The sequence below is a fragment of the Canis aureus genome, chromosome 13 (genome assembly GCF_053574225.1).
Source record: "Canis aureus isolate CA01 chromosome 13, VMU_Caureus_v.1.0, whole genome shotgun sequence".
NCBI lineage: Eukaryota > Metazoa > Chordata > Mammalia > Carnivora > Canidae > Canis > Canis aureus.
The window spans coordinates 70,726,953-70,741,411 of NC_135623.1; the positions used below are offsets into that span (position 1 = coordinate 70,726,953).

The 14,459-nt window shown below is 51.4% G+C and overlaps 1 protein-coding gene across 1 annotated transcript in view; it reads right to left on the reverse strand.

The window, feature by feature from the left end:
• PARM1 (prostate androgen-regulated mucin-like protein 1) overlaps positions 1-7,676 on the reverse strand; it is an 83,200-nt gene extending 75,524 nt beyond the window's left edge. Inside the window, exon 1 of the mRNA XM_077844434.1 lies at positions 7,499-7,676. Within this exon, the coding sequence (XP_077700560.1) occupies positions 7,499-7,541 (43 nt within the window). The 5' untranslated portion in view covers positions 7,542-7,676. The remainder of the gene's footprint in view (positions 1-7,498) is intronic.
• Between the last annotated feature and the right edge of the window lie 6,783 nt (positions 7,677-14,459).

The window sequence follows — 14,459 nt, forward strand, 5'->3', positions numbered from 1 at the left end:
TTTTTTCCCCTTTTCCTTTTCTTCCTCTCTCTCTTTTTAATGTTTCAGCTATTTCAAAGCGATATCCATGAGAAACAGTCTTACATTTTTAAAAGAAAAATAGTTTTTATGTGCATCGCTCAAAAAAAGAGCTGATTTTAAAGTTTAGCTTTTGTAATCCTCAATGAAAACCAAAGGCTGACTCACATTTTTTAAAAAAGCTATTTGGAAACACTAGACATAAGCACCTGAGAGTAAGCAAGTTTGCCAATGTCTCATGTTGGGGTGATCTAAGGCAAAATTTGAATTACATCTTCATTTTGCCAAGACTTAAAAATGTATCTTTTACAAAATATTTTATTTATTTATTTGAGAGAGAGCATGAGCAGGAGAGGGGCAGAGGGGGAGGGATAAGCAGGGTCCCCGCTGAGCCAGGAGCCCGACATGGGGCTCGATCCCAGGACCTGGGGTCATGACCTGAGCCAAAGACAGATGCTTAATGGACTGAGCCAGCCAGGTGCCCCTCAATTTACCTTTCACAAACCTGAAAAGGCTTTATATTCATATAAATTTAAGGAGGCCTCTTTCATCTCACCCCTACCCCCACCCTGTACCCCTCCACCCCTCACTCTCTCCTCTCTCTCACCCAAAATGAAACTTGATGCATTTTCCATTAGCAGCAGCAGCAGCAGCAGGGGTAGTTTGGTCTTTCGTAGCCCCCAATAATCTTAATTATTACCCCCCGCTGCCCTCCCCCGACCACGTTCGGCCATCTGATAGTCTCTCCGTCTCCCGTAACACATCACCCCAGCCTCGCCCATGGATCCCACAGAATTTCTGGAGCAGCCCTGGCTCCTTCCTACTGCCCATTTCTCACCCAGTTTCCACATGTAATTTGATAACCACACATATGCCCCCACCAACATTTCCTAGAACGTAAATGATAAATGATCTTATATCCCCGGAAACCGATCGTTCCTTCTCCGGCTCAGGCCTGTCCAACTGCTCTTCAAAACACGGGACTTCCGGGGCTCTCTCCTCCTGGACGCCGGCCCTATCAACCCTGCCACCCCTACGACGAAACAGCCAGGGTTCCTCGCGGGTGGGGTGACGGCAATATTCGCCTTGACGTTGCCTCTCAAGCAGCACACCCCCCGGTAGCAAGAATTCCCAACTGGCAGTGGGGGATGCACAACCCCTGGCCTCTTCCCCAGGCCAACAGAGAGGTGTGAGAGGTGTTCAGGGCACCAGGCTTCCCGAGGCCCCGCTGACGAACAGACGGGCATCGAGGCTCTCCTGTCATTCTGACATGTTCTGAAATCCTCCCGTAACCGACCCACTACGTGGACTCCGTGGAATGGTGGTGTCCTAACCATTTCCCTACATCCAGACAAAGCACCGGAGCTTCCGTACGGTGAAGAGAGCATCCTTTAATCCTTAGGATAACCGTTATTGTTCTTCGTAAAGAATCCAAAAGACAGCACGAAGCAAGACTCACACGGCAAGACGTGTTCAACAACCAGACGACTGAGCCAGGGTAATGGCATCCGTCTGCCGTCCCTCTGCGGGGGCACAGGCCTTTCTGGCAGAAACTGCAAAGATCCCATAAGAAGCAAAAGCACCAGCGGCGATCCGTCACGGGCTATGCTAGTAAGTGACCGTCTGTCAGTCCCGAGGTCGTGCTTCTGGACACCACGACACCGGCAAGAATATCATAATTTAAAGGGGGGAACAGACCTTCATCACCCCAGTCAACCAGGGCCAAGGCACACACAGAATTAAACACACAGTTTCCTCTCCTCAATTCCTTCCATGCCCAACACCTGCACTAAAGCTCCAACGTCCTGATTTCTTCCCCGATAGAAAACAAGATCAGGTGCCGGAGCTCGGACCCCAAGTGGAAGAGGTCGTCATCGACGTCGTGCTCTGCTCTGCAGCTTACTTTGCGACGAGTACACAGGTTTCTAAGTATCGCCCTGGGAACTGGCCGCTATTTCCTCCCCGCTCCACAGCTACCTTTTCACAGGTTCGGCCCGATACGGAAGGTGCAAATTTCCACCACAGTCTGATCGCTTAAGGGTTCTTGTGTTTGTTTTTCCAATTTGCCTTGAGAGTCTCATATACTGCTTCGGGCTTCATACCTGCAGGTTCCAGTGTACCCACAGACCCACCCTGCAGGAATTATGCAAACCTTACACAACTAATATTTGTGAGGTGTATTAGGATCCTGGCACATAAAAGAGCACTGAAATCCAAAGCAATTCTATAACTTTGTTTCTAATCGGTTGCCAGCTGGATTCTAGAAGCTCCTAATTCCAGCTCCCAGGCATGAACACTGCTACCGTTTTATGTATAGTTTTTTTTTTTAAAGGAAAAGTCACATGAGGCTAAGGTAATGTAGCTTCAGGAAGGCTCCAGAAATCCCAGTTGTTCAGAAACACGTTAACAATGCACAGTTATTGGAAACGCAATCAGAGGGGCACCTGGGTGGCTCAGCTGGTTGCGTCCGACTCTTGATTTCAGCTCAGGTCATGATCTCAGGGGCTCGGACCCGCCTTGGGCTCTGTGCTCAGGTGGGCGTCTGCTTCAGAGTCCCTCTCCCTCTGCCCTCTGCCCTCCTCCCCTGCCCGAACACACTCTCTCTAAAATAAATAAATCTTAAAAAAAAATAAACGCAATCAGATTAAAACCTTGCACTGGAGAGCTCCTCTGAACTCTACTCCGTCCGGCTGCCATCCTGGAGGGAGCTGCCCTGAAACCTCCCCGCCTTCCCGTGAACAGACTGAGAAGGAGCCGGGCAGCCCATGCCAGGTGAGGTGTGGTTAGATAAAGCCAATCCCCTCTCAAGCCCATCGTATAGATGAACCACACATAAAAGGCCAAATGCACGGCTTCTAGGTGACGTACATCGGGATGCCGGTTAGATTTGGATTCGAGATAAACCATGAAGAATTACTTAGTTCAAGTGTGTCCCAACTATTGTGTGGGACACACTTCGAATTCATTGTTTATTTGGAATTCAAATTGGACGGGGCAATCTATTTTTACTTGCTAAAACTGGCAACGCTAGCCAAAGGAAAATTAAAACAGCTTATTTTCAATTGACATTGTACTACTCTGCACCGACGGAAAACACAGGTGGAAAAAACTATGTAATTGTCTATTTTGTTGTAACTATTTCTGGTACTTAAAAGTGGCAAAGGTCTCAAGGTTTAGAAATGACATCAGAACAGGTAAAAGGTAGAAGAAAGGGGCTACGCGGGTGTAAGGGTCACGCGGCACGTGTGAAGATCCACACGCCAGGAGATGTGCTGTGACACAAATTCTGTGATTTAAATAACTTAAGCTGTGACTTAAAGCAAAGTCATGCCGCACACAAGTCAGTCTTATTTATGGTCACCTTCACTGGACGGTACCCACCAGCCCCGCACGTCCAAGGGAAGAGCGATCACTGCCAAAGGCACACACTCTACTCGCCTACCTCTCTCGGAATTGCCACCGTCTTCTAAATGAAAACATTAATTTTTCCAAACTGTTTCATTCAGTGTCTTACAGCAAAGCAAACATCCGATTCCCGAACTAACACGTCCCATTTAAGCGACAGATGCTTCCGAAAGGAAGCGAACTGTCGGCAATGCGATGGCAGGATTCCGTTCGCTTTGGTGTTGAGACCGCCAACCCGCGTGGAAACACTTCTAAAACGTCCCTTTCACTGTGGCAGCGGATGCTGCAGCCACCTCCCCAGGCCCCGCTCTCACAGGGAAAATTACTGCTTCACAAAGTCTGACCGAACACCACAAACCCTGGGCCAGGGTCCTCCTCATAAAAACACAAGCACGCTTAGACCTGGCCCAGGTGTCAAGGTGAATCCGAGACATGCCCATTACTAATGCTTTTGGGCTCTCTCGAGAGCCATTCTGGATCATTCAGGTACCGTGAGCGGTCTTTTCCTAAGTTCTTTGATCTGATTCATCCAAAATGTGTGGTTCTGGGAATCTGACTTAAAGGTTTACTGAGCTGGGCCTTCCAAAAGCAAAACACTTTGTGGAAGAAGTCAAGTCCTCGGTAAGACTTTACTTCTACTAGTCTTTTTTTTTTTTTTTTTTTTTTGACTGTTGTGCTAAATCTGAGCTGGCACATTATTAGCCTTTTCAAATTAGGCACATAGTAGGCTCAGCTGAATATTTTCTTAATTTGCACATTAAGGTTTGCCACAACAGCTGGCATCGTGCTGCAATGTCAGTGGAGATCCTCGATCTACTTAGCCTGAGCGCACGCGCAGAAGCTCTGCCTCGGAGAGGATGACCTAACGGGCACTAAACGCCAGCAAACACTATTAATAACATTAATAGAAACAACAGTGGCTAACATTTATTGACTGCTTCCTAAGTCCCATGCGCTCTAAGTATATGTAATCATTTAAGACTTCCAACGACCTTATGAGGTTTTATTTCCCCAATTTTGTAGAAAAGAAAACCGAGGATGGTTAAGTTACTCGCCCTAAATGACACACCTGGCAAGTAATGTTAGCTTTGCGCCTGGGCAATCCAGCTGCAGAGCCTGCGGGCTTAGCACTCTGCACCACTCCCTCAGCAACCGTATCAGAGGGCGGAGAAGCGCTTCCGCCTCGCAGGTCAGGTGTCACGGGGAGGAGAGGTCACTCCTTGGACGTGCGACAGACCTCGGAGGAAAGGAGGTGACCCGGCTACAGGAATACGAGTGACCCTTCACCCCCCACTCCCAAGCAACCACGGGCAACCTCGCCGTTCTCATGAATGTGTGTGCGAGGCATTTATGGTTCACGTAGAGGCTTTAGTGTGCTGATGAGAAGGTGTCGACCCGTATCACATTGTGTAGGGTGGGGTCTCCCTTCAGGGACAAGGCCATCCTAGATGTTAGTCACCCAGAGGAGAGCTGTCAGGCCAGAACACAGGCTCTCTAGCTGGGTGGTTGACTGCACTCTCGAGCTCTCCTGGTTTTGGTCCACAAGGGCCAAGACGTGGGCCTCGGTGATGGGGTGGGATGCGATAGTCTCTGTGGGGAGTGCAGGGTCATGAGGTGTGTGCCTCTTTTACCTGTGCTTGTTTCCCTTCTGTCCTCCTTGAGTGTTGGAAAAGACCTCTGGAAAGTTCCAGCATATCTCAGAGGTCTCAGTGAGGGAGTTTTTAAATAAATGGGGCCATAGAAGAGCAGAGGGTGGCAATGGTGGTGGTGGGGAAAAGAAGAGAATCCAGATAGGAGAAGGAGAGGGATGAAGAGGAAGCCTGCTGCAGCCTGCCATCCTCCGTCCCTCATCAGCAGCCGAAACTTGGGGGTGCTGGCCTATACTCTAATTCAGAGGAGGTGCTCCTCTATGCCTGTACACAGAGATGCTGGAGAATGGTCTACAAAATAGCCATGATGGTTCATACCACGACCAACTTCGAAAGAACTGAAGACAGTCCAAGCGTTCGCTCTTCCTTCTTTTTAAAATACGAGTGAATAAATGTAGACATTATGGTCGTTGACCATGCCCACATACGTGCAGGTGTCCACAGACAGCCGCAGGAAATGCTGTGTATACACTGAGTGCCTTTATTAAGCTAAAAAAGTCCCCTGCCAAACCTTATTCCTGGCTCAAGGAAGTATCACCTTGAGAATTTTACTGGAAGGGTAAAAAAGGAGCAGGAAGAGAAGAAAGTGGAAGAAGAAGGTGGGGGAGAGGGAGGAGAAGGAGGAGGAGAATAGAAGAGAAGCCATCAGTGTGAACTAAGCAGAGCCTTACCGAGACTGATGGGGAATGAGGCAGTTTCATTTCAGGAACCCTCACCCTCTCTCCTTTACCAACACATCTATTGTTTTTTTTTCCTAGAAAAGATATTTTGGTTCCTGAAAACAGCCTACCTTGGGATGCAAAGAATCTCATGAGATATTTACACCAGTTTTTATGTTATTTTTCTCAAACCGACTGTAAGAAGCTCTAGCAACACAGAGATCTTCAAAGAGGGAAGGCCGAAGCTTCAGGACTCGGTAAGGTGTGCACGGGAACGTAACTATGTCTTCTGGGGTCAGGAGAGCCCCAGAACTGGGAGGCTGCGGTCGGCTCGGCTCTGACCACCACCAACACCCCCCAACCCCACCAACCAGTGTGTGGACGCGGGTGAGGCTGCTCAGTGGGCCCAGCAGCCCCTCGCTCCAGCCACGGACAAGGGCAATACTCTCATCCCCAGAATAGCTGGGCTAAGCTCTAAAACTGACCAAGGAAGAGAAAACGTTGCAGCTCCTTAGGGAAAAATGCTACCTACGCTGCCTAGTAGGGCTAATGCAGGTGCCGCCAACTGCCAGGGCTGTCGGTACAAATTAAGACGAGCCACAAGATAAAACCAGAGGAAAAACCTGCCACTGGGGGATCCCTGGGTGGCGCAGCGGTTTGGCCCCTGCCTTTGGCCCAGGGCGCGATCCTGGAGACCCGGGATCGAATCCCACGTCGGGCTCCCTGCATGGAGCCTGCTTCTCCCTCGGCCTGTGTCTCTGCCTCTCTCTCTCTCTCTCTCTCTGTGACTATCATAAATAAATTAAAAAAAAATAAAAACCTGCCACTGGCTCTACTGGCTCACTGGTCTCTCTGAGCCTGGAGCTTCATGGAGAGATCCCTAGTGAGGAGGGAAGTAAAGGAGCCTTTCACGTCCTTTAGTGAACGAACACCTCCTGCTGGGAGGGTCCCTGGAACTGCCTCACAGGGCAATGCCCTGGGGGGGGGGGGGGATGCGCACCCGCTGGGGTCCCCTGGGACGGGGCTGCCCCCCGCTGGGCCCCGCGCTCCCAGCCCCCGGAGCCTGCGGTGTAGCCGGAGCCGCCCCGGGGTGTTCGGGCACCGCCCGCGGACGCGACCGCGAAGGGCGCGGATCCCAAAACCAAAAGGGGGGTTTCCTGGGCTCGCAGCACGCAGAGGAAGCAAAATACAGGAAACTCTCATCTCAACTCGGGAAACTTTCCCGCAAAATGCTCGTCCTTAGGGAGCGGCCAGGAAAGCCCCAGCTGCTCCTCCAGGCGCCCCCGGGACTCGGGAGGGAGACCGCGCGGGCCGGGGGCGGGAGTGGGGGTCCCGGCAGGGCGGCGGCCGCGGGGTCTGCAGACCCGGTCCCCGCACCCGGCGGCCCGCACACTCGGCCGGGCCCCTCCTCGCCGCGCCGCGCCCCGCCCCGCCCCGCCCCGCGTGTCCGAGCCCCCCCAGGGCCCCGCGCGTCCGGGCCCCGCGAGTGCGTTCCGGGAGCTGAGGCCCAGCCGAGCTCCGTGGGGCCGGGCCGGGGCCCGGGAGCCGCCTCGGGGCCGCGCAGCCGCAGGGGTCCGGGACGCACGAGCCGCCGGGGCCGCCGCGGCGAGGGCTCCGGGACCCCGGGACCCCGGGAGCGCGCGGCCAGCGTCGCCCCCCGGGCTCGGGCGCCAGGCGCGGCCACCTGTTCCGCGGAGCCGCTCTCCACAGGCGGGCCCAGCCCGACCCGCGCCCCGGCCCCCGCCCCGGCCCCGCCCGCCCCAGTACCTGCCGCGAGGACGCAGAGCGCGAACACAGCCCTGCAGACCATCGTCCCGGTGCGCGGCGCCTCCCCCGCCGGGCGGGCTGCGCGGGGCCGCGGGGACGGCGGGCGGACAGGCAGGCACCGCGGCGCGGCTCCGTCAGCGGCGAGTCCTCCGGCGCCCGGCGCGCTCCGGCCCCAGCCCCGGCCCCCGCCCCGCGCCGCCCACCGGGGCTCCAGCCCCGCCCACCAGGGCCCAGCCCCGCCCCCGCGCCGGCCCCGCCCCGCCCACCAGGGCCCCAGCCCCGCCCCAGCTCCGCCCACCAGGGCTCCAGCCGCGCCCCAGCCCCGCCCATCGGGGGGCCCTAGCCCCGCCCCAGCGCCGGCCCAGCCCCGCCCCGCCCCCAGCCCCGCCCCCCAGGGCTCCTGCACCGCCCCAGCGTCAGCCCCGCGGCCGCAGGACCGCCCCCGCGCCGCCCCTAGCCCCGCCCACGTAGGGGCCCCACCGCCCCAGCCCCACTACGCCGTCCCCGCCCCGCCCCCTAGCCCCGCCTCCGCGGCCGCCGGGCCGCCCCCGCCCCGCCCACGGGCCCTAGCCCCGCCCACCGTCCCCAGCCCCGCCCCCCGGGGCCCCGCGCCCGGCCCAGGGCGGCCTCTGCTGGCCAGTCGGGGCGCGAGTCTGCAGCCTGGACGGGTCGGGCCGGTCCCGGCTCCAGCCCCGCCCCCCCGACCCGCGGGGACGCGCACCGGGGCGAGCAGAGCCGCACCCCCGGGAACGGGTCTCACGCAGGCGGCCGTGGGCCTCTTGGGGCCACTTGGAAGAGCCGAGCCCCCACGCCTGCGAAGGAGAGTCGCTGCACGTTCCACGCGCGAGAGCCTTTCCTCTGATTTCCCCAGATGCCCTGCAGCGCCTGCAGCCTCGGCGCGGTCGGCCCGCGCGCTCACCCCTGGGGCCTCGTCCTTCACCCTGTTCAGCTTCTAACCGGAGCAAACAGTCCTAACGCGGGGCGGTGAGACCCTGGGAAGGATGATTACTCTTCCATTCTGCAGAGGAGAAGACTGAGGCCCGGAGAAGCGGGTCATGCACGAGGCCACGGCTGCAAGGGCTGCGTCGCGGGTCACAGTCTGCAGCAGGCCCCACGCGGGACCGTGCGCCGCCGGGCGTGCTGCACACGCGTGAACCAACGAGGCCCCCACGGCGGCCCTGGGAGGGGCCCCCCGGTGTCTTCGCTTTCAGGGCAGGATGCGGGAGCGCAGTCACCGAGCGGGTGGCCCGGGTGCCCGGGGGTCTGTATGTTCGCAGGCGAGGCTGACCCTGCACCTGCATCTGCACCTGCACCTGCACCTGCTTGGTGCTCAGGCGGCGTCCGCGCGGGGCCCGGGTCCCAGGAGGGCTGCTGGGAGCGGCCTGCGGGTCCCCCCGTCGCCCTGGGAGGCCGCGGGCATTGCTGAGCCTTCCTAGAGCGCCCCCGTCCCCGCGGCTGCCTGCTCCTTGCAGAGCCTCGGGCCCTGTGACCCGGTGCATTCCTCTGCGCGCCCCCACCTGACCTCCGGGGCAGCTTGCTTTTGTTTCCACAACCAGATTAAACTGGGCTCAAGGTGTTGATGGTTTGCTTTGTTTCATTAGTGGCTTGTTTTGGGAATTTTTTTTTGGTTTTCAGGGTTTTTTGTTTTTTTGTTTTTTTTTTTGGTCTTGGTTCATTTGTTGATCCTTGTCGGACTAAGTAAAAGATATCACAACCAGGGGCCTATCCCTCTTTGCTCCTCCCCGGCCGGAAAACCTGCAAATTCAATTTGCGAAACATGTTTTTCTGAGGGCTTTTGACCTTGAGAGGTTTTTCCAGGTCCTGGTGTAATCTCCATGACTATGAAGAATTTCTGTATCTGGGGTGTGGTTGTCATGGAGGCAAGGGCCACACACAGATGAATTTTATATATAAAATAAATTTGCATATGTATATACAAAATTTATGTAAGGCAAGGGTACCTTTAAATAAAGGCCATGTAAGTAAGCAACTCCATGGCAGAAATAAGTCTTTTATAACTCCTGCAAAGACGGTCGCCCGGGTGGCTCAGCGGTTTAGCAGCTGCCTGCATGCAGCCCAGGGCGTGATCCTGGAGACCTGGGATCAAGTCCCACATTGGAGCCTGCATGGAGCCTGCTTCTCCCTCTCTGCCTCTCTCTATATATCTCTCCTGAATAAGTAAATTCAAAAAAGAAAAAAAAAAAGCCTCTCGAAAAGAAAAAGATACTCATTTGAAATTTGGCAAAACGTTAATGGAACCCCTTTGGAGAGCGACTGACTTAGATACCCAAGATGATGGTTCAGTATTGAAACGATAGTGATCCCCATACCCAAATCAGTTAAAATTTCCAAAACTTTTCACTGTACCCAGAATACAGTTAAAAATGATTTGTTTGGGATGCCTGGGGGGCTCAGCGGTTGAGTGTCTACCTTTGGCCCAGAGCTTGATCCTGGGGTCTGGGGATCAAGTCCCATGTCAGGCTCCCTGCAGCCTGCTTCTCTCTGCCTGTGTCTCTGCGTCTCTCTCTGTGTCTCTCGTGAATAAATAAAAATAAAATCTTTAAAAAAATGATTTTTTAACTGAAATCATTCATCTTTATTAATGATTAAAATTTTCCATTTATTAGTTTACTGAAAACATATTTGATCGCTTATGAGGTGCCAGACCTTACGCCAGGCTGTGGAGTGTTGCAGGTTGTAATAGTCGGGTACGTTAGGGTTTGCTGCTGCCATAAACCACCCCAAGTTCTCAGAGGCATAGGCACTATGACTTCTTCCCTGCGCATCGACGTCTGCTGTGGCTCCAGGTCATTCCCCAGAGTAGCCACCCTCCATGTCGAACCAGCCTCGGTGTTGTACCTCCATCTCAAAACCTGCTTCCACGCTCACTAGGACAGGGAGAGGGACTGGAGAGGCGCATGCAACATTCGTGTCTTCCACCTGGAAGTGGCACTTATGCTCGTATTTCTTTTTTTTTTTAATAATAAATTTATTTTTTATTGGTGTTCAATTTGCCAACATACAGAATAACACCCAGTGCTCATCCCGTCAAGTGCCCCCCTCAGTGCCCGTCACCCATTCTGCTCGTATTTCATTGGCTGCTGAGTCAGTGGCCGTGCTCCCCTCCAAGAAAGCAGGGAAGTGCAATCTCCCTGTGCCCAGGTAGAGAGAGCTACAGAGCGGGGAACCGTCGTCGGGACGGATGCCACCAGGATCATTGTCTCTGCCTTCAGGAAGCTGCTTATACTCTAGTAGTGGAAAGTCAAACACTGAATGAACAATCACAAAACTATATGCGATAATTATGATGTTAAAAATCAGGGGATGGGAGAAATGGACTGTTTTTGAATATCAAACTGAATTTTTGAAGGGTTTTAAAATACATGCGATAACTTACTACATTAAAGACTATAAATAGTAATACCCACTAACATTTATTGAGCTTCTGCTACATATTGGGATTTGTTCCAAGCATTTTATGTGATCTGTTTAAATTTTATGCTCCATAAGCTTATACTAATTCTACGAATAAAGAGCTGAGAGATACTGGAGACTGTAAATATGAAGGAAACCTAAAGATGCTATGAGATACTACACCTACACCGGGGGACTCGCACTCCGCAGCGGGGCCGGGGATGGAATCTGCATGCAACCCTTCGGTCACGCACGCGCCTTGTAGCAAAAACCAGTTTCTTCATAGAATTCTCTCAGTTCCTTGCTAATACTCTACTGGGATAAAATCTGAGATAAATCTGCCTTTTGCTGACTTCCCTTCTTTTTTGATCACTGTTAAAATGGATTTCTAAGGTTGTAGACTTTCAACATCTTATAAAAAATTGCCCTGGGTTGACTTAGTTTTTGACGTCCTGAATTTATTATAATTTTCAGATAATGTCAAATAATACATGTGAGAGAATGTAGAAGTGCTAGCTCTGCGCTCTTGGATTGTTGCTCGCCGGGGAGGGACGGATAGCTTGGTTCAGAGAGCTGGGCGAGGCAGTACTGGGAAGCGGCTAGAGTCTGGGTTCGGATCCGGCCCACAGCCCCTGAAGGCTGGATTCTAACCTGCTTTCTACCGTCTACTCACTGAGCCACTCTAATTACTTGGCACCACGACCTCTCGCTTCCTCCTGGGGTTATTGGGAAGATTATATATGGAAAAAGGTTGGCATGTGCTCGGTGCCCATCAGCGGTGTCTACTGTTGGAGGGGAAACTCTGGGGGTTTAGCAGAAAACCGTTTTCGCATCCAAAGTGCAAGAGCCAAGCATCCCTGCCCGCCGCAGCTGTTTCTGCCACATTCAGGTATGTGACTTGGGCTCTGCCTCGGGTGGCTCCAGCCCTGCCTCCCGGAGCCGCTGGGGAAGCTCTGAAGGGGGGGCAGCCCCTTCCTCACCTCCCCATCCCCCCCCCCCCCCCCCCCAAGGCAGCAAGCAGCAGCCTGCAGACACTGCTGGGTCGGGCTGCTTTTCTCTCTTGCTTCCATCGCCTTGCAAGACTGGCTGGGTGGGCTCTGCTACATTTCCTCACATCACTTTGCTCCTCTCTTCTTAACTCCGATTCCCTCTTTTTAAATATTAATGCCCAAAACGATTAAAAGTAGTGATGTGATATGTGTGTAAAAGCGTATATTTGGAACTTGGCCAAGAAATATTTGCTTGAACAAGAGCAATTTTAAAAGGGCAAGATGAACCGGGATTACTTCCCTGATTTGAATAAAATTGTTTGAAGCTGCACGGGCTCTTTGAGGACACAGAACCACGTGTCACTGATTTTTATTTTAATTAAGGAGGAAGCCCTTCAAATATTTCAGGAAGGAAGAAACTGGCTTCTGGGAGGTGATGCACATAATGAAACCTCTTATTTAGACAAGTCTGAAACGTGATTGAGTTAGTTGATGCTGCAAACTTGTGCTGTTCAGTAAAGTACAAGTCACATGTGTGATTTAAAAATTTCTGGAAGTCATATTTTTAAAAAGGAGAAAGAAAGAGGTGAATCAATTAATTAATTAAAGTATATTTAATGATATGCTTTATTTAACCCAGAATCTCTAAAATATTTGACCTGTAAAGGAAATAAATGTGTTGATGAGAGATTTTACTTTTTTTTTTTTCTAATTCTAAGTCTTCAGAACCAAGTATATATTTTATACGGACGTGACATCTCAATTTAGACTGGGTGCATTTTGAAGACTCAATAACCTAACATGGCCAGCAGCTATTATAATGGGCAATGTGGCTGGAGAACGTTCATTGGCCCCGCCTTTGGCATCTGTCTCATGATACGTCCTGCAAAAGTATGTAGCAGTGCTTGTGGGACTTTCTTAACTCAGTGGAATAGTCTAGAGTCTAGGATTTTCTGATTGCATGGCCTCTGACCCTCTTTAACCTCTCTGACTCTGTTTCCCATTCTGTGAAATGGAGATGATGATAAGTAATAATGATATCTTGCTTCAGAAGATTGCGGTAAGGATTAAACGCACAGAAAGCATTTAGGACCGACCTTAGAGCAGAGCCTCAATAAGTATTTACTGTTATGTTTGGTAAGAATGATTAGGATGATGAAAAAATGATTATTGATAATAAAATTTTTCCAGTTGTCATTGTAGTACTAGAAGGTCCTTACTCTTCAGGGGCATCGACAATATTGCTTGTCCCTAGGTGTCTGTGTATGTACGCAGAGGCTAGAGCAGCATTTCTCAAACATTTTGGTCTCAGGACGCCCTTACATTGTTCAAATGGATTGAGAACTCCCAAAACCATTTGTTTATGTGGGAGGGGCATTTTAAGGACCCTTTCAGATAATTATAGCTTTTCTGCTTTTATATTATACCAAAACCCAACAAGCAGTATTTCCTTAAAAGTTAGCAGCAATATGGAATCTGAAAATGCCTAATGAAATTTTTTTTTAAGATTTAGTTATTTACTTACTTGAGAGAGAAAGAGAGAGAGAACATGAGTGGGAGGAGGGCCAGAGGCAGAGGGAGAAGCAGGCTCCTTACTCAGCAGGGAGCGCAATGTGGGGCTCCATCCCAGGACCCTGGGATCATGACCTGAGTCAAAGGCCGACGCTTCACTGACGGAGCCACTGAGGTCCCCTTCAATGAAATCTTCATATTCTATTGCATTAAAGTCCATTGGTCTAACTTGCACTTTGTATCTTCTACCCATAAATGATATTGTAACATCATTCATTGGTTATATAGAAAATATTGGTTCATTGAGTTAGGAAGACCTTCCAAATTTTAACACACTTTATTATAGATGATACTGAAAACTTATGTTTATTAATATCTCCACCTATATGATCAAAAAAAAATCTTTAAATATTAGGTAGGTGTCAAGTTAATGGTAAAGGATACAAAGTTGACCAAATTCGAAATTTCGTTTCTTTCTTCCTTTCTTTTAAGAGAGAGAGAGAAGGGGAGGGGCAGAGGGAGAGGGAGAGAGAATCTTAAGCAGGCTCCACAGCCAGTGCAGATCCCCACACGGGGTTCAATGTCACAACCCCGAGATCGTGACCTGAGCCAAAATCAGGAGTTAGATCCTCAATCAGCTGATCCACCCAGGTGTCTCCAAATTCTCACAGCCCCCAAGTTCTAATTTTCGCTTGACAGTTAGAATCGTACCATTGGCACCAAATACTGTCAACTGTCTTCCTTGAAGTGACAGGCTCACATCATGGAGAGAAATGTCATACAAATAGACAAGCCTAATAATCATAGTTTGTCTTAGTCATTTTTTTTTAGTCATTTTTTCAATTAAAATTTGTGTTCCTCAAAAAAAGTGGTTAGTTCAGCATGCGATTTGAGTCATCACCTAAGTGCATTTCCTTGGGACAATCATCGCATTTTGGTGCGCAGCAGGATGCCTTATGCATCCGTCCCATTTATTTACACACAGTATGAAAAAGATGTGTATCTAAGGTGAAGATCTGACAAAGTTAATGGTTCTTCTTCTTCTT